The sequence below is a fragment of the Bombus affinis genome, chromosome 1, assembly GCF_024516045.1.
Source record: "Bombus affinis isolate iyBomAffi1 chromosome 1, iyBomAffi1.2, whole genome shotgun sequence".
NCBI lineage: Eukaryota > Metazoa > Arthropoda > Insecta > Hymenoptera > Apidae > Bombus > Bombus affinis.
The window spans coordinates 1,036,683-1,059,240 of NC_066344.1; the positions used below are offsets into that span (position 1 = coordinate 1,036,683).

Here is a 22,558-nt window from a genome sequence, read left to right on the forward strand (position 1 = left end):
ACGAATGCACACGGTCCCAGTCGGATCTCGAGACCTGTACTTTTTCCATGTTAATATCGTCGTAAATCTTATTGGGACGCTTGGTTGATAAATAACGGCAGCCAGACGCATGCGTCCATGAGCATCGATTATTTTGATTGGTGCCAGATATTACCAGGTTCCAGTCGTGGCAGTTTGCCACGAGTCAAAACGAATGTCGAATTCTTGTAACCTCGAAAGCTCGGATAAACGATAACAAACGATATTCCGTCAAATTTGAAAGAAAAATGTTTCGCGCATCCTTCGAAATTGCACCGCGAAACGTGACCGAGTGATAACGTCGAACACGATCAAGGAAAAATTTTACGTTTACCGTGGACAGAAGATTCGAATTGGAATTTTTGCCCACTATTGACATGCGTGAACGGAGTCGTTTGAAAATTTATGTGGTAATACGTGGAACTTTTTAATGGGAACGCGTACCAATTGCTTGACTACGGGAGATATTCCGGTGGAAAATTAATGGTATCGTCGAAAGTTTTTATTTTCAGGTAAATTACAAATAGCACATAGGCGTGGGAAATTAATGGTATCGTCGAAAGCTTTTATTTTCAGGTAAATTACAAATGGCACATAGGTGTAGAAAATAAACGATGGAAAGAAAATAAAACGAAAGAGACACTGCTACCCTTTGTTCTTTAGCGTAGCTTTGACATTTGTTTCTTAAAAGATATTACAATAGCTTTTTCATTCGCCTTAGTTTATTCTTAGTTTATTCGCCTATTTCAGCATCAATTACAGCGGCTACTTACCTAATTGATATCTCCTTTTTTCAAATAATACTCTGTGTTATTCTCGAGCAAACTGTTTCGTTGCCTTTCTCATATTTTACATTTTAAGCGCGAGGCTAAAACATTTCTCGAAACGTTTTACAATTTTTAATAAAAGTTTGAGTATGAGTTTCAAGAACATCCTGTTACGTAGTAGGATTATTTAAAGAAAGTATAAAGTACATGCATTTTACATTTATTAAAAAAGAAGATGTACGAGAGGCTACTAATGGTAGATCGTAATATGTGTGCCGACACTTGAAATTTCATTGAAGAAACGCAGCAAGCAGTTTATGAAACGCTTATGATACCTTGGTGACCAGCCGAGACATCTTAGACACAGGACCGAGGCACGCGACTTATTAAAGAATTTTTAGTATCTCATGTGGTATTCGTTCACGAAATAACTCACCTGAATATTTTCTCACAAAGTATTCTTAAAAGCATTCACCTTCGTAGAAATAAACAGGTTGGTTCGATTAAGAAGAAGACTGCGGAAGAAAAGAAACGGATAAAACGAGCAAAATTGGAAATGTTAACAAGAAAAGGGAAAGATTAAAAATATCGTACCGAATGGTCCAAGTTAATTAAAAAATTGAATAAAAAAAGCTAAAAGAAGTATTTTTAAGCTTCTTCAGCCATTGTTTCCCTTTGTCTTTTAATTAAACAAAGCTCGTTCTGTCGAACGTGGTTCACCTTGCGTATACGTATATTTCTCGCTTTTATTTACTCACGTGGTATTTGCTGAAACAACCCTGTTCGATTCGTGCTCGTTTATTTCAACAGAGTTTCCTTTAAGGCAGAAACTAACGGCTTTTGCGAAAAATTGATCAAACTCGCTGATGAACGAAGGAGAGTATGACTACCGTAAAACCAACCACCTGCAAAGAAGCTATTCGACTTTGGGAGGAAGAGAACAAGCAGGAAGCTTCCACCGCGAAGGAAGTAATTCTGAGCTTCCAATGGCCTCCTATAGAAAAAATGGACAACGCTTTATCGGTTTTGATCAACTGCGAGAAGCTCTCGCTCTCGACGAACATGATCGAGAAGATTGCGGGTAGATATAATTTTTAATGGTTATTTTATATGACACGTTTAATATTATGTATATGACAAATTTAATTATTAACTATTTTTATTCTCTCCTGTTACTAATTATCGCATCGTGACTTCCATGAATTTGCGAGAAATGTAAAAGTTCAACAAAATATTTTATTTTTATTATTTAATTTGTACTTTACGATTTGTCCAGCTGGACATTCTGTAAATTTACCCCCACCGGGATACCATCTTCGAGTTCGACTATTTTATTTCTTTAGTGAGGCCAGTGGGGTGTTTTCTCTTTACTGCTCCTTCCTATGAGAGTAGTTCAAAAAAAAGAAAATGCGCAGAATGTGTTTAATATACAAGTGTATATGAAATATGGAAAGTTTAACACCTGTTAAAATGTTTAGCGGGTAAAACATATTTCTGCTTAGGTACTATCTTTTTCATTTGCTTTTATAAAAATATGAATTTACGCAAATATTTGCAGTCTTCTAATGATTATGCGTTATCTATAATAACATCATTATCTATTTACTCGATATTATTATTTCTTCAATTATTCGTTCATTTATAACAAATACAATTTTTATGTCGGTATCTATATAAATTCAGGGAACACGGTTAAAGAATTTTATCAAATTTACCACGTTATATTTTATATTATTCGTTTGCAATACGAAGCATAAAAATTTCAAAACATCGATATTTTGTTATCTATGATACTCTTCGGTCAACAAATTTTCTACTAATATTTCATTTCTAATCAATTAATCGTCGCGTTTAATTACACACAAGCGTTTCGTTTCAACGATTACGCTATGTCGTCGTCGTCACTTTTATCTCGAGCGAATGGTAAAGTCTTCTCTCGACTTGTGCTGCTGTTCTTTTTCCTTTCTGTTTTTTTTAAATCACAATACATCGATCGAGAAGCTTGACGCGACGGTGATATTAAGATGATATATCATGGAGGATCCGGAATCAGTAGATTCGCGTGGATCTGTCATCGTGATGAACGCGCGGCATTAACGTATAAAGTCGTTCAACCGGGCAAAATAATCTCGCGTAAATGGAATTACGTTGCGGGTCACGAGAAATGGATCGTACCAGCTGCTGGATTTCCTTAATTGACGTTTAATTATAGCTCGTTTAATGCCATTCTATCTGACTCGATTATAAATGAATTATAGACAACGTGCACTATTGTGCAAAACATCGTCCTTGCCGAGCGTTCTCTAGGTTTTTCTATATCTCAGAATTCACGTTTTTCCTAGATATTATACATTTTTATCTCCTTTAAATTTTTAAATTTATAAGAGATTTCCTGTTTTAATTAAATTCGATCTAAATACCTCTGTGCAAATTTATATTCGCATTAAAATATTATTATATTACTGGAAGCGAATTTATATCTTTTAACAGAGAATGTTTTATTACAATACTAATAAGAACAGGAACGAAGAATTAAGTCAGCGCGAGAAAAATATTAAAAAAGATTAAACATTCAACTTTTATCACAGACTCGAATAAATTCATGGTAAAATGTTAGCACCAACTTTGGCAAATTATTTCTCGATTAATTTTCAGGGATTTCAAAATTACATAAATCGTGTAAGTAGAAGGGAAAAGGGTTTTGAAATTGTTCGAATTGACGTAGGAATCGGAACACTGAAGAACCTAAGGATCCTCTCGTTAGGGCGTAACTTGATAAAAGGATTCGCTGGCTTAGAAGCATTAGGCGACACTCTGGAGGAACTTTGGATTTCGTACAATCTGATCGAGAAAATGAAGGGAATCAATGCGATGAGGAATCTGCGTGTCGTCTACATGTCGAATAATTTGGTTAGGGAGTGGACCGAATTTAACAAACTTCAAGAACTCACCAATCTTCAGGATCTCGTATTCGTCGGAAACCCATTGTACGAGAGCTTAGAGGTAGGTTTATTCGTGTCATCTTCATCTTTAGCTTAATCTTGCTGCATTTGTAAAAATACCTCAAAATCTTGTTATCTTCTATTCAACGTTATTAAGAGAAAGAACGTTACGTTAAATGTTATGTTATTAAAAAAATAATTAATAAACGCAGTTGGTAAAAAGATATTTTTGGTGATTCGCGATTTTATAACCAGAGTCTTCTTTGAACAATAATTTAATAAATGATGATATCATTACTATCGAACTTGCAAATTATAAATTATAGATCGTAGATGTCTTTATTGACGATCTTAAATTTTTATGTTAAGCAGCAAAATTACAGGAGTGCCTTGTAATTTGTCAAACTGAATTCTAAAATTTTATTTGTTCTATCAACAAAATTTCTTATACGAGTCAAATGTTAACGTTAAACGAGATAAATTATTACGAAAAACAACTTGTGGCTTTTAAAATTTCAGTAATAACGTTAGTTGGATTTTGTGCGAGCAAGCGATACGACAGCTCCTGACGTTACATAATTGTCAAAATTCAGGCTTCCGGATGTAAGACGCGTCTTCTTGAAAGACATATCCCGACGTTTCACACCAGCGTGTTCTTTGAATTTTGATGAAGGTAGTTGGCGAAACGTTGGGATATGTTTACTAAGTAAGAGATACGCGTCTTTTATCTGGAAGCCCGAGTTTTGATAAATGTAGAAATTTCATTCATTTACGCTTTAAAATGTTATATTCAAATGTTTCGTATGAAATAATTTGAGGATTTCTTAAAATGTTGTATTCACCGGACGAAAGAAATACTTAAATAAGGAAATGTTTTAACAATTTGATTGATCGCAATAATATCTCACAGAATGCATTTTCAGGTGGAGAACTGGAGATTGGAAGTCGCCAGACGTTTACCAACGTTGGAAAAATTAGACGGTGAATTAATTATACGGGCAGAAGAATGCGCGAATGTGTTGCAAAAGCTCGATAGTCCTCTGCAAACTCAGAAATCAGTCGAGTAAAATACCGTACAATGGTGTCTTGACACGTTTGTAGATCTTTTTCGATTGTACTTTTCATTTTTTGCAGTTTGTGATTGATAATTTACTAAGACGCTTTATTTGTATAATCTTTTCTATATACGTATATTATTTTTAAAATGTAAGAAAGAAAATTTCGTAGAATTTTTACACGCACCTGTGGAAAAATGTAAAGCAGATATTTTTATAAATTTAATGCTGATATTTATCGTTGTTAATCTCTTTCATTTGGACAAGATCTCGTACCTCAGAATTCTTTCAAGACAATTTTATTTTTAGATTTAAACGTTACAGTGTCATCTTCTTCCACGTACTTTGAATTATTCGTTTCAAATACCACATCTTCGTAATAAGAGACACAAAGAAGGAAATATAAACTTCCTTCTTAGAAAATGAAAATAAAAGAAGGACATTATACATGTAAAAAAAGAAAAAGAAATAATGGTGAATCAAATAGCAGGGAAGCTGTGAACATAAGACCGCAATATTTCCGTACATTTATATTAATTTATTCGTCTTACGATACAAGACAAATCGTACATACGTTTCTGGTGATTGTAAAAGGTTGAAAAAGCAAATAGAGTTCGATTGGATTCGATGCACGAGATTATACAGAGGATCGGACAGACGACATTTCGAGAGATCATCGTTTCTTCTTCTTCCGTTTCTCTTTGTCTTGATTTTCTTTTTTTTTTTTTTAGATAATTTTCCCTAAATTCGTTTTTCACATATTGTTTCTTATAGTTTCTCTTCGAAGGCGTGTGTGAAATACAAAGGTGTGTTGTCGATCTTCTCCTCCAGTTTCTCATTTTTTTCGTTTTTCTTTCTTTTTATTCTAATTTTTTTTTTATTTATTTAGTTGTTTTATTCTCGCGTGTGTACGTACGTACGTGTGTATGTAGACGCAAACGAGACGCGCGTGAATAAATCGTGCAATAGAAAAATTGACGAGTGTGCGTTTTTTTTTTTAATCGTTCGTCTTCTCCCTCGAAATTACCTACTCCGACTGTTCTATCTACGTTATTGGTCGCCGATTTCCTCCGATTATCCATTCAATTTCCCCTATAATTTCCCTGTTTCGATAAACTTTCCCTTTCCGTTAACGTCATTAACGTTCCGCTTTCCTTTCCTCCAAAGATTCTTAACCACGATCGCGATCGAGATTTTTTAAAAACTCGCAAACTATCCACGAGAAAGTCCAATGAAATTTAAACTCGTTCAACTACATATATTATACGTTCTTTCGTCTGATACTCGTCCAATTTCGTCGAATCGATCGATTCGATTTAGAAACACGACACACGCGCCGTGTCGAGCAGATCGGAAAAGAGCTGTAGAAAGATTTCAGATTGTACGAGCAAAATCAAACACTGAATCCCTGTGTGCGGGACACAGATACGCAAGGGGTTAGACACTTTCGCTTGGTATTCTTAATTACTCGATTAAATTCATTATACATGCGTGTAACGTGTGTGTATGTGTGGTTTTTTTTTTAATATTTTTCCGCGTACAACCTTATGCAATATGCAACACGGTGCAATACGAGCGCAGGATCATCGTTCATCTACGAATTTTCATTTACTTTCTTTTCTTTTTTTTTCATTTTTTTTCCTTTTTCGTCTTCCTCTTGTAAATTCCATTCTCATTCGCATGCTTTTTTCTTTTTTCTCTCTTATTTTATTTTGCTTATATCGTTTCGCTTTTGTAAACGTCGATCGAAATCCGTCGCGCGAGATTCGACGAAAGGATTCGATGGATCGCGCCACGCGAGATCAGAAGAAAATATCGCTGCAAGTATATTTGGATCGAGAAGTGAGAAACGACGGCGGTGGAAAGATAGAAAGAGATACGTTTAGCCAATGACGAGTAAGAAAAATATCGTATATCGACTCTCTGTGGGATTGATTCTTTAATTGTCGAAGCGATGCGAATCGGCGGTGATTATTTCGTTACTTTAAAACTTTATACTTTAATGTGTACGTACATATATATATAGATTTATATATTGAATTATTTCGTTCATTCTTCCATCTGTTATCGGTATTTTTATATGCAAGGGAAAAAGGAGTCACTTTCTTTCAATTACGATCGATGGACGTATCGAGGTTCGAAATAAATCCTCGTTCTCGACTACTTTATCTTCTTTTAATGACGCTGTTTTCAGTTTCGAAAAATGAGTTTTCGGTTTGAACGTTGCGTCTATGTGTCACGGCCGTTTAGCATTGCTTCGATTTTCGACGGTCTCGACGGTAACATCTTGTTCCTTTTTTTTTTTTTTTTTGTTTTTAACATTTATCTTTAGATACATCAGGCTGATAAATTTAAACGATTTTTTTTGTTTTTATTCTTTTAAATATTCTTCTTCCTTTTTTATACGCTTCTCCTGCAATTCGATTCTTCTCCTCTCCACACAAAAATAGTTCTGATAATATATATATATTTATATATATATGCGTTCTCTTTTTTCAATAGTCTCTCTTCGATTTTCGATTTCTTTTTCTTAATCCTCAATATTTCCTTTTTCTTTAATAACAATATTACTCTTCGTTTATTTAACTTCGTTAGTTACCAACACCGATTATATTCAACACGATTTACACTGAGAAAGATCTGACGAATTTCAAGGTTATAAACCTCGAGAAGAGAGTCGACTTGCTTCCCGCGGGGATGGATTTTGATTTATCGTTTTTCAACTTTTTATTTTCTTTTCTATTTTTCTGTTTTCTCCTTGTTTCTTCCCCATCGAGTGCTGATATTCGAAACAATAGTCGCGTATCAACGACGTATCAACGGCGACATTCCTCGTTTTCCGCGGTGCTACCTCGTTTCCGGTTGCGAACTCGTCTTACGTCGAGGCGAACCGTTGCTTCTGCTTCTTCACGAAATCCAGGGCCATCTTGTCGCCGACTCTCGTCTCCAGAATTTGCAGAATCGGATGATCTAGAAACGAAAAGATCAATTGTAGATTTTACATCGATCGAAGATTTTTACTGAATTTCTTTCTTTGTGTATTGTACCCTGCGAAGATTTATAAACGTCCGTCAATAGCTCGTACGCGATGTACGAGAAAGTTGAAAGAGAGAAATTCTTAATTTTAGAACAACCAAACTCATCATAACGAAGAGTTTCGAATGTTTCGATTTCTTCAACTACCTTTGCGATATCCTACCAGCGCGAGCTGTAAGAGTCTGCTAAAACGTTCGCTAACTCAGCGATTCTTCCAAATGGATATTTTTAGAGCAACATTTTATCAAAATTACGTTGCGTCTGATGAGATTGTTATGAAATTCGTTTACTGTTTCAACGTCGTGGAAATCATATTAGCGTTTGACCAAGTTTCGCAACAAATTCAATTATCGTATCCAGCTACCCTAGAGCATCGAATACGATATAAACAATATTAAATAACAATATCGTCGTACTTCATATAACGATGTTATGATATAAGAATATTGAAATAACAAGGAATATAAACCAGTATCGAATATTTCAATAAAGTAAAAGTCTCTACGTATAATATTTTTACTTTGCCCTCGTCTGTTACGAAGTTTGCTGTTTCAGAGAAGATAGATGAAAATGAATCGAATAAGAACGAGAAGATTTTACGTAGTACGCGTTCATCGAACTCACTTCGATTCTTCTGATGCATCAGGGGTAACTCGGTGTGCTTGAGGCCGTGGAAATTGTCTATGCTGGCATTCGAGTCGGTAACACCAGGTATCGTGCTGAGCCCCAAGAACGCTTCACCAGCGAAGTCATTCGCCGTGAGCACATCGTGGTCCATTACGGTGAACAGAACCATGGCGTTTGGACTTCGACACTGCTCCACGCTCACGGAGCTAACGACAGAGAAGTTCGTTGAGTCGATGGTATAAAAATATACGCCAAGTGATCACGATAATCAACCGATAGTGAAAATATCGATCTGATTACTTTGAAATGTTACGATCGAATGAAAGAATCAACTTTTTATAGGCATAATTCGAAATAATTCGATAATTCAAGTTTCACAAACTACCAGTAATACCGACAGTTATTGGTGTGCTTTAGGACACGACTCTTCCAAGTTATTTCTTATTGTAAGAACATTATTGAAATTTCAAGACCTTTAATCATCTTTTACGAAGGTCTGTACGTTTCTGAGTATTCGTAAATCTTCAAATATTATATTAAAGAACGATCAACGTATGTACGTAGTTAAATCTTTACATTCGATGTTAGAAATTTGTTCTTCGTTGCTTACAATTCGAAACATTCGTCGAACATAGGGTTCAGAGTTTTCTTCTTGACGTTGGTGTGCTGCTCGGCGCAATGCTCGAAGACTCTTCGTGGCAGCAATTCGATTATCACGAAGGGATCGCTGTAACCGTTTGGATCTAATGGTATCACGTCTCTGGCATTTATAACTTCCACGCACAGAGAATCGTGATTTAGATACGCTCTCACCGTTAGAACGCCATATTCGGAAGATACGGTGTTTAGTTGGTCCTAAGAAGATCAGAGTCGTCACTTTACAGTTAACTAAATCGTGCAACTATACTAAACTTCGATTTAACTTCGATTACAGCTTTGCGATACAAAGAAAAAAGAAAATCAGATCATGTAGTAACCTGAAGTCGTTGTCGATAAAATCGATCGATCAAGAATGTTGTATCCATTTTGTGATACTGAAGCCGTTCCTCAACATTCAGGAAACTCTGACATTTAAGCGTTTCGAATGGTAAACCTTTATCATCCTCGTGGAAGAATGTCGCCAATAAATCCAGTGCCTCGTGGAGTCTTTCGTAAAACATCGCTGGTTTATCCTATAGAAAAACAGATTTTTTAACAAATCAAACCAATAACAATCCTTTCTTTATCGTTTTCAGTTACACAACGATCGGTGACAATGCTAAAGGCATCAATATCAATCGATACGGAAGAGTACGGGATATGTATGCGAATTCTGAATATAATTAAAACGACGGAACCTAAGTGGAAAATTGATTCATTTTTATTAAATACTATGAATATCTTAAATATTTCTTTTGGATATTTTTCGCACCATCAAACTTTCCATAAATGTATAAAGATATTATTTTATGCCTATTCGTCACGAGATAGCGTTAAGATTCTGCTTACACCCGCGTTTCCGTCCATTTGGTTGCTCAGCTCAGCCAGCACCACTTCCCAGATATCTTGAAGAACTCGATTGAAGTTCACTGTAAGCAGAGCCGAGTTTAGCACCACCAGGTGCATGTCTAAATACTCGAGCAACGGCGCGATAGCCTCCCAAGTGGGCAAACTGTCCGGTGACCAAGCCAGATGGAACATCGCCTTCTTCAATGGTGGTCTCATCTGTATATCAAGAAGATATTTCTCAATTATAACTTTATTTATTTGATATTATAATATTAAATGTAGTGCTACAGCGTGGTATACTTAATACGATACTATTGAAAATTAATTCTTAATTGGTCCTCGATTTTTAATTTATTTACAAAAAAATTTCTATTTTAAATTTGTCAGAGGAATAAAGTTTACTTTTTGTATCGATCGTCCGTTGTTTTGACCGCGTGTCGTAAATATTAAATTTTGCAATCTTTCGCATTAGAAATGAGAATGAAGTAGTCTTCTACAGACCCTTATTTTTTTTTTTATTCTTTTGATATTAAAAAGAAATAGTAATCTCAGTGAGCGGATTTAATTTGTTTATTAAAAAAAAAAAAAAAAAAACATTCTCAGTCGTTTGGTTTGTATTCTTTGCTCGCAATGCTGACCTTCGTTCCGATCCTTGAAACGATCTGGTTTATGAACAGCAACATTTGTCCTGGTGCCTGTTCCAGCGGTGACGTCAAAGCGGTCCTCCACTGCATTCGTGCAGAATCACCAGCTTGACACTCCAAGGCTGTTAGAACTTTTTCCACGAGTAACTCCTCTCCTAAATTCAGAAGCCATCGTCGGACGTACTCCAAGCCGTTGATAGCCACGCACATCTACGAATACAGTTTCGAATCATTGAATCCATCGATGAAGATCGATTCAGTAGTAACATATTATAATTATAATTACTTAGTAGTAATATATCGCTTTCATGAATTTTTGTTTGAAGTTGCACTTTATATTTAATTCATCGAGATAAATTATTAACAACGATATATATTGTATAATCTAATATTTTTATTGAATCATAATAATTTGTAAGATAAATAAACTTTTCTATAGATAAATACATTAAGAAAAATTCATAGAAAGATCTATCAAAAATATAGAAAGAAAAGCTTCTGCGTTATAGCGTTTCAGCTTTCAGACGTGCAGCGTTAAATTTGATTGCGAGTTACTCTGGAATATTGCCATTCATTTGCTTATGTATTTGTGTTTTATATTCTATAGAGCAGAGTACAACGTTTAAGCGTATTAAAAAAGACGTTTATCTTGGTCATCGTGACAAAGTGTTTCTGATATCACTATGTCTACGTTTGCAAAGCAGTGTCGTGTCATACTAATGCGAAGCGGTCTCTACCTCGGCGATTACCTCGTCTGATGTCTTATATGGCGTCTGGTCCTCGTAGTAACCGCTATCAGCCAATTTTTGGTGCGTTATCTCAGCGTAATAAGCTGCTGAGCTACATATAGCCTGTAACAGAAAAATACATCTCAGAAAAGGTGAATTTAATGTTTGTCTAAATCCTTTAAGCCCTTGGTATATTAAATTTATACTTACATCGACAACTTTCAGAACTAAATTGTACGATCCAGGAAGATCCGGCCAAGCCAATTTCTTCCAAAATTCTTTAATCTACGAACATTGTGAGTTTTTAAATTATACCTATATATCCTTCCTTTTAAGAAGCTAATTCACACGATTGTCAACTTAAATATCCCTTTTGGTTTCTTTTTCTAACATACCTGATAGAAGCAAGCTGTAACATCGATTGCGGAGGTACTATGTTTCACAATGTATTCAGCGGTACAGATCCGATCAAGTTCAGTCGATTTTCGTACCCGTTGAATCGCCTTCAATTTAGCCAGATCCAACCATTTATCGACAGCTGGTCTGAACCACTCGTAATACTTACAAATTGCCAAAGTTTTATGGTCGGACTGCGGCAGGTTCTCCTTCATGCTAAAAATATGACATTTTCCTTAAAGATAATCATTTTTATCGGAACGTTTTGTCAGAAATCCTACCGATGAAGAATTTCAATAGCGTCTTAATCTTAGAACCTCGCAATTAAATATTCAATTTTCTCTTCGATTTAAAAAGTTTAATTTCATCGATTTCCGAATATTTAATGTTACAAATGTCTCGCCGTAATAAATTATTTGAGATCTAGTAAGAATTCCAACAGTTTATTTCTACCTAGAACGGCCATAAGTACGTATTTTGCATTATATTTAGTTTGAGAAATAGTTAATTATTCAACAATTATTATGCATAATATATTTTTACTTGTAATCTTCGAATATAATTAATTAATTGATAGTTACGTTATGAAATCCTGCAGAGCCAAATATAATTCAAACATTGGCGTTCCAATTTCCGCTCCAGGTGGTAGCACGTACTCTTCGTCCGCGTTTTGACCGTGAAGTTGAAGACAAGCTGTGGTGACCCTGGCTCCGAGTTCGTTTTGCATCTATCAAATACATTTCTTCCGATGAAATCGAAGAACAAGGGACAAGCGTCTGATTCTACCAATGCTTCGGAAGTCTTTTCGTATTTCCACCACTTTTTACTTTTTACGCAAGTTTCTTTGCCACAAGATTTTTAATAACAACTATTTTTGAAAGTAGGATTTCTTTAAATGTAATTAAGAACGTTTAAACGTTGTTCACAGATTCTAAAATTTTGATAGAGTCTTGATAGAATCTCGATAAAGCAATCGTTGTGTAACCATACTTTAGGAGAATTTAGTTTAAGAAATAAGATCATAGTAGTAAAGAATTTACTGACAAACACAATAGCCGGTAGATTATTCAAAAATTAATCACTTTTGCCAATAAAATCTCCCGAAACCTTTTCGAGGCTGCATAAATGGAAATATGTGCTTGGACGTTCTTTCGAAAATTAATTATCCCAAGCGAAGTCCTGTACAGTTGTTTAAAAAATTACTCTTTGCCATTTCAATCAACGTACAAGAAGCGATTAATTTTCTACGCGTGTCAAATTTTTGCGATGTCGCGTATTTTCAGGAAACACGGTTGATTCGCCCGCAAAATAAATGCAAATTCCCCGGCAACGTGATTTGGAGATTTGGTCCTTTCAATTACGCGTACGTACAAATCCCGGTGTACGTCGAACACTCGGTAACTTTCGAAATTACTGGAATCCCACGATAACTCGTTTATTACACGACGCTTCAGTTGATCGTCGATGAAACGTACTTGCAAAGGGAGCAAGCGTCTTTCATCAGAAAGGTAGAATAATTAACCCGTTGCCTTGAAGTACGTATTGAGTTTCTCTCTTCAAGTATCAAATTCTTGTCTTAGTTGAAACAATGTGTAGCGCAACTTAAACGAGTTAAATCTAATACTGTAATATTACGCTTATGTTGTTCTACATATTTGTTATAAACGTAATAAAGTTCGACGAATTGATTATTCCAATGTGATATATCATTTTGAGAAACGTTTTCTTACTTGACTTTTCTTCTTGATATGTTTTAAACGTCTCAGATTTGACGTTTAACGAATAAATTTATCGTTACGACGCTATCGTATAATTAAAACCGAGGAAAATCGAGCCATGTTTCTTCGTTGGAGCAATTAATTGATTATCAGAACGGAACTATATAAGACAATTGAATTTAATTAATTAACCAATCGATGAAAATTAACTGCGGAATAACGATGTTTAGTTAAAGAATCTCAGTCGAGTTGCCGTTGCGGGAACTTTGCAAAAAAGCGTAGGTTTGCCGTAATAAAGTAAAGCAGAGCGTAGTAAAAATGAAATTGCGTGAAAAAGTAAAGTACATATTTCTCACTTAGAACGTGACGTTAGTAAACGTTCCGTATTACGGTAACGAAGACAAAGTGGGAATAGTCGTCTGAGCTTCGGAGCTTACCTGCTATACCACTTATTTAGGATAAGCACGATCTCCGATTTTTTACCAAATTTTTACCTTCCTTATTTTTATCCTAAAATATTCGTTCAATTTTCAACGAAAAGTCTATCCGTAACTGCATAAAAATTACACACGAATATTAAACGAATCGCACTCGTTATTTCAACAGCCGCTTTCAAATCTCTCCGTCGTTATTGATCCACTAACAAGAGTACGATTTCCTATACACAAGATCAACTTCATTTTCAAAGTAAAGATAAAATAATTGATTTCAGCTATTCAGTCGAAAAATGTCCATTATTGACTTATCAATAGAGATAACAGTCTCTTTGAAAAGACGAAAGTATTTCCCGAGGTTGAAAAGTAATGTACAAAATAATTGCTGCTCCTTTAAGGCCTCGTATTTCCCTATTACTACTAACTCAATTAACAAGAACGCAATTTTCTCACAGAGTCGAGATGGAGTTTATTACCAAAAGGAATACAATTTTACAAAAAATGAACTTATTTTTCATAGCAAAGATAGAATAATTGCTTTTCGCTATTTCATTATCCGTGTTACAAGATTCAGCCACTACATATTAACAGAAGTACCGCTACTTCTTCAACATCACCGTATTTCTTTTTATCACCATTAATTCGATTGAAAGGGATACAATTTCCTATTTATCCAAGATGCAGCTAATTTCTAAAATTCAATATCCATGAACAGCAATAAACGAATGATTCATAAATATCTATATTTTCTCAATTTCTGTCTGCAAAATAGATTTAATTTTCAAAGTTGAGGACGTTTAGTAGACAGACACATTGGCGCCTAATCGTACAAGAGATTCATAAGGCAACGGCTTAAGTACAGAAAGTTACAGGATTTCCCTTGGGTTTGGCAAAGTTGGTGAAATTGTATCGAAGCGTCTAAACGTTTCGGAAACTTGCGTAAAAGTGGTGGACACCCTACAGAGAGATAGGTTAACCGGGACTCGACAGGGACGTTTAAGTGGCTGTGCGCGGGGAGCACATCGCTGGAGGTGCAAGAAAAAAAAAAGATCGATTTGCGTGCTTGATATCCTCTGACTACGACTAAACTAAGTATATTCCTACCGGTCGTTCCGTTTTCTTCTGAATTTGGTTGGAAAATGCGCGAGATTGACGCGTTCGATAAGACTTGTCTTCCCAATGGCTTTGATTTCTCTTTTACTTTTTGTAATTTAAATGTGTATGGCAATAAGGTGACGAGAAGATGTACGAAATAATCAGCGAATATTACAGAAGAGGGAAATATTAAAGTATATATGTAAATGATACGTAGGTATCATATGATATGAATCGTAAATGGAATTAATATTATTTGTAATTTAAATTCTTGGTGAATCCGATTATAAAAATTAGAGAATGTTACAACAGTGTTGTTTATATAGATTTTTTATATAAATAGAAATATATATGCTTCGTGTCGATATACCGAATATTCTCTAAATTAAAACCGCAATAATAATACTTTTATACTTTTAATAGGTCGATAACTGCTCATAATTTTACTATGTTATATCTTCTTAAAAAAAAAAAAAAAAAAATAACGCGAGCCACGTGTTCCTACTGTTAGCAATTGATAAAGAAAACAATTGCTCAGTTGACTCCGAAAATCGATAATCAACGGTCAAAAGTCAATCGAAATAAAAAATACAAATTTCGTCATTCGTAAAACAATCCTACGTATTATCGACATTTCCTTGTTCACCGAATGAAAATTAAAAGAAGAAACTTAAACTTCTCTCGCTCTAACGATTCAACTCGACGTTAAAAGTTTCGGTTCCAACGAAATTCATCGAAAACACGATGAATTTTAATTTCTCCGTATGTATGTGGTAGGTGCTAAGTGAAATCAATCGATAAAATAAAATCAATTGACAGAAACACAGGAGGCCAAGCGTAACCAGAGAAATTTCATTGTTTAAAATTCTCGAACTATCGAAGCTACGTTTCTACTTGTTCGCAAATTCTACCTCATTAATAACACCGTAACGTTTGGCGAGCGCATGCATCGGGTTCGATGTATATTTCCTATGCGGTGTCCGGCAAATTACGCGGAAGATTCATGCGGAGCGTGTGACGTGTTTAACAAGCAAGTGGTATTCCTTTGATAAAAGAGAAACGCGTGCACCTCGGCTGGAAATAAAAGAGCTGCCAATGGAAAGCAACGTCATGCATCACGGTGTGGCCCTTCGCGTCTCCGGCGTCCCGTGAAAGATACGGTGAAAAATTACGTGCTTTACGTCAGCACGTTCGCGCGCCAATGGAAGTGGCAACGAATCAGCCGGACAACCCTCTTTCATCCGTCCTAGATCCACTTTTTCCCTCGTGAACCGTCAGGAAATTAGAGTATCAAGACTTCGGATAATTGCGTTTACGTTTCTTTTCAGGGTTATTGAACTTTCCCTCGTATTTCACGTTATATTTGTTAAAAAATTGTTTCCAATTTTCGAAAATCAAATTTTTCCATTCTAAAATATTGTATCCGTAGACTTACGAATCTTTGAATTTTTTAATCTTTGAATCTTCGAACCTTTTGTATTCTGGTTTCGTATTTTTAGTTAGCTTTGTGTATTTTATTCTCTTACAAAATATGATTTCGATACATATATTCTATTCGTGGAACATTTAATAAATTTATGTGGCTTTAATCTCATTGGGATTCCGTATACGCGTACGTACATGGTATATTGCTCGTTCATATGCACAAAATATTGGGTCGTACATACGCGCTCGAACAAAACTATTTACTTTTCGCAGTTTATACTCTATATCGTTCTTTATATCAATAACGTATGCGATACAAAACGAAATTAATTAATACGAAACTCCTGATCGTGTATGAAAATTGATGATCGAATTAAACGATATATTTCATCGAATCTTGACATTGAAACTAATAAGAAATAAAATGTATCGTATAATATTATAAATAAATAGATCATAAGACTTTAATCCTATCAAATTGCAAAAAGTACGATCGTTCTAGAACCAACAAAAATTTGTTTCAACCTCGATACGCTATCGATTCGATTCCACTTCCATCGCAGTTTCTTTCCAAAAATAGCAAACTACACTTATGAACATCAAAAACTTCATTGAGAACTACATACAGTGTAGACAATAGGCTGTCTGTATTAATTAATTAATTAATTAATTAATATTTATCAAAGAACACCTGTAGATCGTTATTTCGTTGAGCTGTTTCTCAGTCGGAATATTTCCTTCGTAAAGAAATAATTTTCCCTTTGATCTCGTAAAATGTTTCACGTATACGGAATAAAATCAAAAGTATTTCTAATAGCACCATACTGATGCTTCTTGACATCATTATCAACCGTAGGAACTACTTTACGATATTTGTTCGAAAATCAAGCATTCGTCTCAGGACAATTTTACTACATCGGCAAATAGAATTTTGTATGTTTCTTTCGGATAATTTATTTAAATTTTAACTAATCTCAGAAAATTCTAAATTTTACTAATAATTCGGAACTTGAGAAGAGGCAGTATTTACAAGTAATCATCGTAGAATAGTATTCAAGAAACTACTAGCTAATCAACCGCTATTCTTTCTATTTGCGTACTTAAATTTTTACTCGCGTATTAAAAAATTAATCTTCGTGTATAAAGAAATTTCTAATCTGGAAATTGTTTATCTATGTGATATTTCCTTTCGTCATTTATTTAATTCCTTCCTCCTTGATACTAATAAAAACGTACGCGAATAAAAGCAAGCGGTTTCGATACGACAGTTCAAATGTTACATATACAAGGAGATCGAAGAAGAAAGATAGAGTAGAAATAGAAAAGGGTTTTAACAGTTCGTGGTGGCGATGAAAAAGTACCTCGGATGTGTTCTCCATGTGTTTCGCCACGTGTTCCGCCAGCTATGGACAAACATCTCGTGTACAGTAAGATCGCGATGACCTGACGGACATATCAAACTCATCCTCAACATCGTTCCATCCTCGTTCAACCTAGCCTTCAGGTCACTGCGATTTGCTTATTTATAGGGTGTCCCTGCTCCGTCCTTTCCTTTACTTTTCATCTCACAATGCAAACACCCGAACGACATAAACGATACTTGGATCGCTGTAATTTCGAAATTTCCACTTACTTTTAACTTATTTTTTCCGACATTTCGTTTATCGCTTTTTTCCTGGAACACCCTATATATAAAGAGTAATATGTTCTGTAGTTATTTCGATGCAAGGACGTCGACCGAATTCGCAGAATTGAAAATAATCCAATCGCAAGAACACGTTATAAAATAATCGATAAATAATTTCTTTCTCTCTATTTCACTTCTAGACGCGTGAATTTAGATACAAAATTTCTCTCTGATGTCTGTTTCCTTTAACTTTTATCAGCTCCAATGACGAGTCTTGTCCCCTCTCTTTTACGAACATTTTCGAGGTTCGATTGTTTTATCTTTAAACGGATAGGTAGCTCTTCTCGTTTTCGATATCGATCGAAAATTTGAGAAAAAAAAAAAGAAAAACACGATCGACGTCTTGAATAAAGCATAAAGCCAAACATAGCACATCCAGCTTCACGAAACAGTGAAATAAAATATAGTCGTGTGTCATAATGATTGTGTGCTTTGATTCTGCATCGTCGCGATCTATCAAGTGAGAATATTTCATAGATATATGTATAAATAGATATATATATATATATATGTTTCCCGTTCGTCTTTCATATTTGTTGGAAATGATCGCATTTTCACGCGGGGTTTGCTTACCAGCTTGTCCAATTGCTTATACACCGCTGAGAAATATGGCACGCCGTTCGTGCTGAAACACAACATTTCATCTATCGTTTGTAAATCGATTTATCTTCCCTTTAACTTGAAATATTTATCCCGGATAATATACGATTTTCTTTTACTTCTGGTTAAACAGCGAGTACCGTATTTTGTAAACTCGTATTTTTATAAACCTAATGAAACAAGTGGAATACAAGCAGAAACATATCTCATCTACCGAATCCTATAATAAATACTATACTTTGGATACTTTTGATAATATCAGATACATTTTTACAATTTTTAATTTCCTACGTATAAAATGTATAAAAATGTCTAAAAATCCATAGACCGTTTGTAATGTATCAGCGATAGAGCTACTCGCGAGTAACGTAAAAAACTGATACGAAAATAATAGACATGCGAGGAAAAAATACGATATAAGCGAAGGATATCAATCTCTTGTCATGTACTTTGCTAAATAAAATCATTGAAATTTCGAAAGATCATGGCCGTAGGTGTACAAAATAAAAAATTACGAACTAGTTATTTTGGCTACTCCAGCAGTTCTGACGTTAATAATACGATTTTCGTTTGGAAATTTTATTTCTATATAAAAATGTTATATGTTTCTCCGTGCATTCGCAATCCCACGTAAAAGGAATAAGAGATTCGTACGTTTCATTTTCCATAAAAGCAATTTTCCATAGAAGTAAAGAGATTCGAAGATAGAACAATTTTCAATAGCACGGTAATCGGTTAGACAACTTTGATGTTCCGCTTGTTAAAAAATAAGTCTAATATTTATTCTACGGTAAAATTACAAAGTACGCGATACTCTTTATATTCTCAAGGTTTTCAAAAGCAAATAAAAGAAGGGAAAACTATTCTCCGTTGTAAACACTGTTCCGCGCAATATACACTTAACCGTAGGTATTCAACTTTTAATCAAAGACCAAATACAGGGGGGAACGTTTTATCACTTTGTTTTGCCAACGAACGCAAGTTTGGTTAACTTTAAATTTCAATTCGTAGGGAATTGAGAAATTTGAAAAGCTCACCTTTCAAAGAGACTGTTGTAATAAGTGAGTCCCTGTTCCAAGTCTACCAATAACGCGGTTACTAAGTTGGTGAAGTCCTGCAAAACCTTATCCGCATCCTGATCGGGCTCTTTATCGTAACACATTGTCTGCTGCCTCGTGTCCTCGTACCTAAACAGGAAACCAAAGTCGTTGTTCAAAGGTAGCGATCGAAGCAGAAAAATACAGAGGGTAAGAGAAGATGAAATGAAAAAAGTTCGATCGAGCACTAACCATTCGAGGGTTCCCTTTCTTAGAGCGGTTATTATTTCTCCGCGGATTTCCTTATTGAATGGGCAACACGCACGGAAGGCTTTCATGTTCGATAGCAGTCCTAAACATCTGTAGGCAATAAATAATAAAAGTATTTTTATATTATAGACTCTCAATATTATTTTCGGTGACAATTTTTTCGTTTAACGACACTTTAGTTTTATCAAAAAATTGCGAAGAACGATGCGTATGAGATTAATAGACGTATGTTTACACAAATTTACACGTTGAAGGTTTTCGACATTAGCTTTTCGGGATAATTGTGGTCGTATAGAAGATTCAAATAATCTTACGTTATATATAATTGTTATATAAAATTGGTCAACTAGGTTACTCGGGAAATTCCACAGATCGATTTGTTTCTTAGAGGAAATTATCATTCCAAAACATTTACTTATATATTTTAATAGTCTGCGGCCATAGCATGTAACTTGTACAAAATTATTAGCTACGCGCGTTAAGGAATTTTTCTACTAAAAATTACATACAATAAATTTACTTCTACAAAATATTTATGTATAAATATAAACGCGATTAATAATTTGCCTGTACAAAGTTTGTAAGGAAACCCTACCAGTCTAACAAATACATATATCAAATTCCCAGTAACTTTTTTGAGCTAATTTTTTGCACAAATTAAACTCTGTTTCCTCTTAGCGTGCTCGCTTTAATTTAACTACGCCAGCTCGGAATCCGCGTGTAGATTCTCGCGAGCACGGTAGCGTTTTACTTTCAGAATTCACTCGTGCAAAGTTCGGAAAGTTAGAAGATAGATATAACAAAACGGAACGAGATTATCACGTAGTATAATAAGAACGCAATTATGCTCTTCATTCCTACCGATGAATCGAATTAAGCGAAACAAAGGCCGCAATAAACGAAGCATCGTTTCAACGGCATGTAGCGTCAACAAAATCTGTTGTAAGTTAACGTTACCGATATCGTTAGAAACACGATATTATCCCCTTTAAAAAGCTTTTTGTTTTGCCTCGATGGGATTATCCGTTCCGGAGATACCGTCGTTTTAAGCAAACCATAATTTTGGTCTTATCGGTATCCTTGTCTTTGTTGCACGCTCGCTCACTGACCTAGCATAAGCCAGTACGTCAGTCAAAGAAAATGTCTGAGTCAGCGATTACGTCAACGACGTACGCACTTAGGAGAAAAATAAGTAGACCACGACGATTCCAGGAATTTGTCTGCCATTCTTAGAATCTCGAGTCTCGAGCGACGCGCTTCCAAGTGCGCATATCTTGGAAACTAGTTGGGATATCGCCATGAAACAAAGATCATCGTAAAGGGCATGCTTTCTACCATGTCTTGAGTTCTGGGTGAGTTATAGGGAAAATTGTGGAATTTTTCTGCCACCGTTTCGTGGTCAAAGTTTTCATTGTTTTTCAAAGGTATGAAGGATTCTGGTTTAAAGGATAGTACATTTTTGACTAGAATAAAACGATAAAATTGAGAGAATTGGGTTTACATCGATTGGTTACTCAGGATTTAATTTGTCTTGATCTTGATTTTAATTCGTCTGTATTTTAATTCGAATCTTATTTGCCTATGACGATAGAAGTTTCAATTCGCTGCAGTTTCTTCCTGTGATTTAAAGACAAGGCGTTAATAATAGTATCAGAGCAATGGTGTATTAGTGCAGTATAATTGTACAGTGATGAATGAATAAAATAATAATACAAATATAAAGAAAAAGAAAATAACAGCCAGGTTAGGTACCATTATAAAGAATTTATGTTATTTTCTTTTATGTTTTCAATCTTCAAACCGGTTTTCCGATGTTTAGAGCTTAACAACACCAAAAGATACATAATTTCTGCGATATAAATTGTATTAAATAGAAAATATAGGAAAAATCACAAATAGAATAGAATTCATAAACGATACGTTGCTTCTCTCTTCTTCTAAGAAAGATACGCACCTAAGAAGATAATCCAATTTAGAGATGGATGGTCGATGCAGTGGCGGAAATAGCACTCGGTGCTGTCGAACTTTCTTCAACGTTACTTCGAGGAATTCATTGAACGACTCTGCGAGACATTGTTCCTCGTCCCGAGAAAGAGTGTCCGTGTGCCACACATTGTCTAATTCCTATTGAAATAAATAAATATCTAATTTGTTAATTCCTATCAAAATAAATAAATAGAGAACGTGTTAGAAAAATGGCACGCGAAGGAATAAAAAAGGCGTTTGTAAAATTAAAATAAACCTGAAGAAGACGATGAAGAATTCTTGGGTCGCACGCTGATTGCCTGGATGTCGCTACCCATCTAACTAACGCTTGTTGGAGTTCTGTGACATCACCTTGGACGGCGTGTTGATGAAGAATCGTTAGTGCCGTTTGTGGCAATTCTCCTGTGAAGTCTTCCTAAATGAGGCAGGGAGAATCACGTAGTTACACGATATATAGATTACTTTATTAAAGAGGAGGATAAGAGAAAATAAATTAATTAAGAAAATAATTCAGTTCTAACCTACGTTGAAGTGAATTAAGCGACAAGCTGTTAGTAATAAAATAAAACTAGAAGTTGTCTTGTTTTCAACTGTTTCTTGTTATA

At 35.0% G+C, this 22,558-nt stretch overlaps 2 protein-coding genes and 1 long non-coding RNA gene across 7 annotated transcripts in view; 1 reads left to right on the forward strand and 2 right to left on the reverse strand.

Moving 5' to 3' along the window:
* The first annotated feature begins 401 nt into the window (after positions 1–401).
* Positions 402–5,328, forward strand: LOC126919532 (dynein axonemal light chain 1-like). 3 transcript variants are annotated; one of them, XM_050728885.1, is made up of 4 exons: positions 402–530; positions 1,596–1,866; positions 3,511–3,788; positions 4,651–5,327. In XM_050728885.1, exons 2-4 carry the CDS (start codon positions 1,668–1,670, stop codon positions 4,792–4,794), a joined length of 621 nt encoding a protein of 206 aa, XP_050584842.1. In that variant the 5' UTR covers positions 402–530; positions 1,596–1,667; the 3' UTR covers positions 4,795–5,327. The 3 variants fall into 3 exon arrangements, with proteins under 3 accessions (XP_050584842.1, XP_050584851.1, XP_050584857.1); XM_050728894.1 differs by having other exon boundaries at positions 409–530; positions 1,609–1,866; positions 4,651–5,328; XM_050728900.1 differs by having other exon boundaries at positions 439–530; positions 1,613–1,866; positions 4,651–5,328.
* A 1,741-nt stretch (positions 5,329–7,069) lies between these two features.
* The window catches only part of LOC126919498 (BAI1-associated protein 3), a 120,227-nt gene continuing 104,738 nt past the window's right edge, over positions 7,070–22,558 (reverse strand). The window contains exons 12-27 of one of the 3 annotated variants that reach the window (XM_050728818.1): positions 22,210–22,368; positions 21,922–22,091; positions 19,950–20,057; positions 19,698–19,847; positions 18,634–18,685; positions 17,735–17,776; positions 12,283–12,428; positions 11,701–11,917; positions 11,516–11,590; positions 11,315–11,428; positions 10,572–10,787; positions 9,934–10,149; positions 9,423–9,617; positions 9,056–9,300; positions 8,443–8,651; positions 7,070–7,752 (exon numbers count right to left, since the gene is read on the reverse strand). In XM_050728818.1, the coding sequence (XP_050584775.1) occupies positions 7,658–7,752; positions 8,443–8,651; positions 9,056–9,300; positions 9,423–9,617; positions 9,934–10,149; positions 10,572–10,787; positions 11,315–11,428; positions 11,516–11,590; positions 11,701–11,917; positions 12,283–12,428; positions 17,735–17,776; positions 18,634–18,685; positions 19,698–19,847; positions 19,950–20,057; positions 21,922–22,091; positions 22,210–22,368 (2,409 nt within the window). In that variant the 3' untranslated portion in view covers positions 7,070–7,657. The remainder of the gene's footprint in view (positions 7,753–8,442; positions 8,652–9,055; positions 9,301–9,422; positions 9,618–9,933; positions 10,150–10,571; positions 10,788–11,314; positions 11,429–11,515; positions 11,591–11,700; positions 11,918–12,282; positions 12,429–17,734; positions 17,777–18,633; positions 18,686–19,697; positions 19,848–19,949; positions 20,058–21,921; positions 22,092–22,209; positions 22,369–22,558) is intronic. The other 2 variants (XM_050728828.1, XM_050728838.1) reach the window with 2 other exon arrangements.
* On the reverse strand, positions 15,415–17,728 carry LOC126919546 (uncharacterized). Its single transcript, XR_007711690.1, has 2 exons — positions 15,625–17,728; positions 15,415–15,565 (listed from the first exon to the last, which is right to left on the reverse strand). It is a non-coding gene; the product is annotated as an uncharacterized LOC126919546 (long non-coding RNA).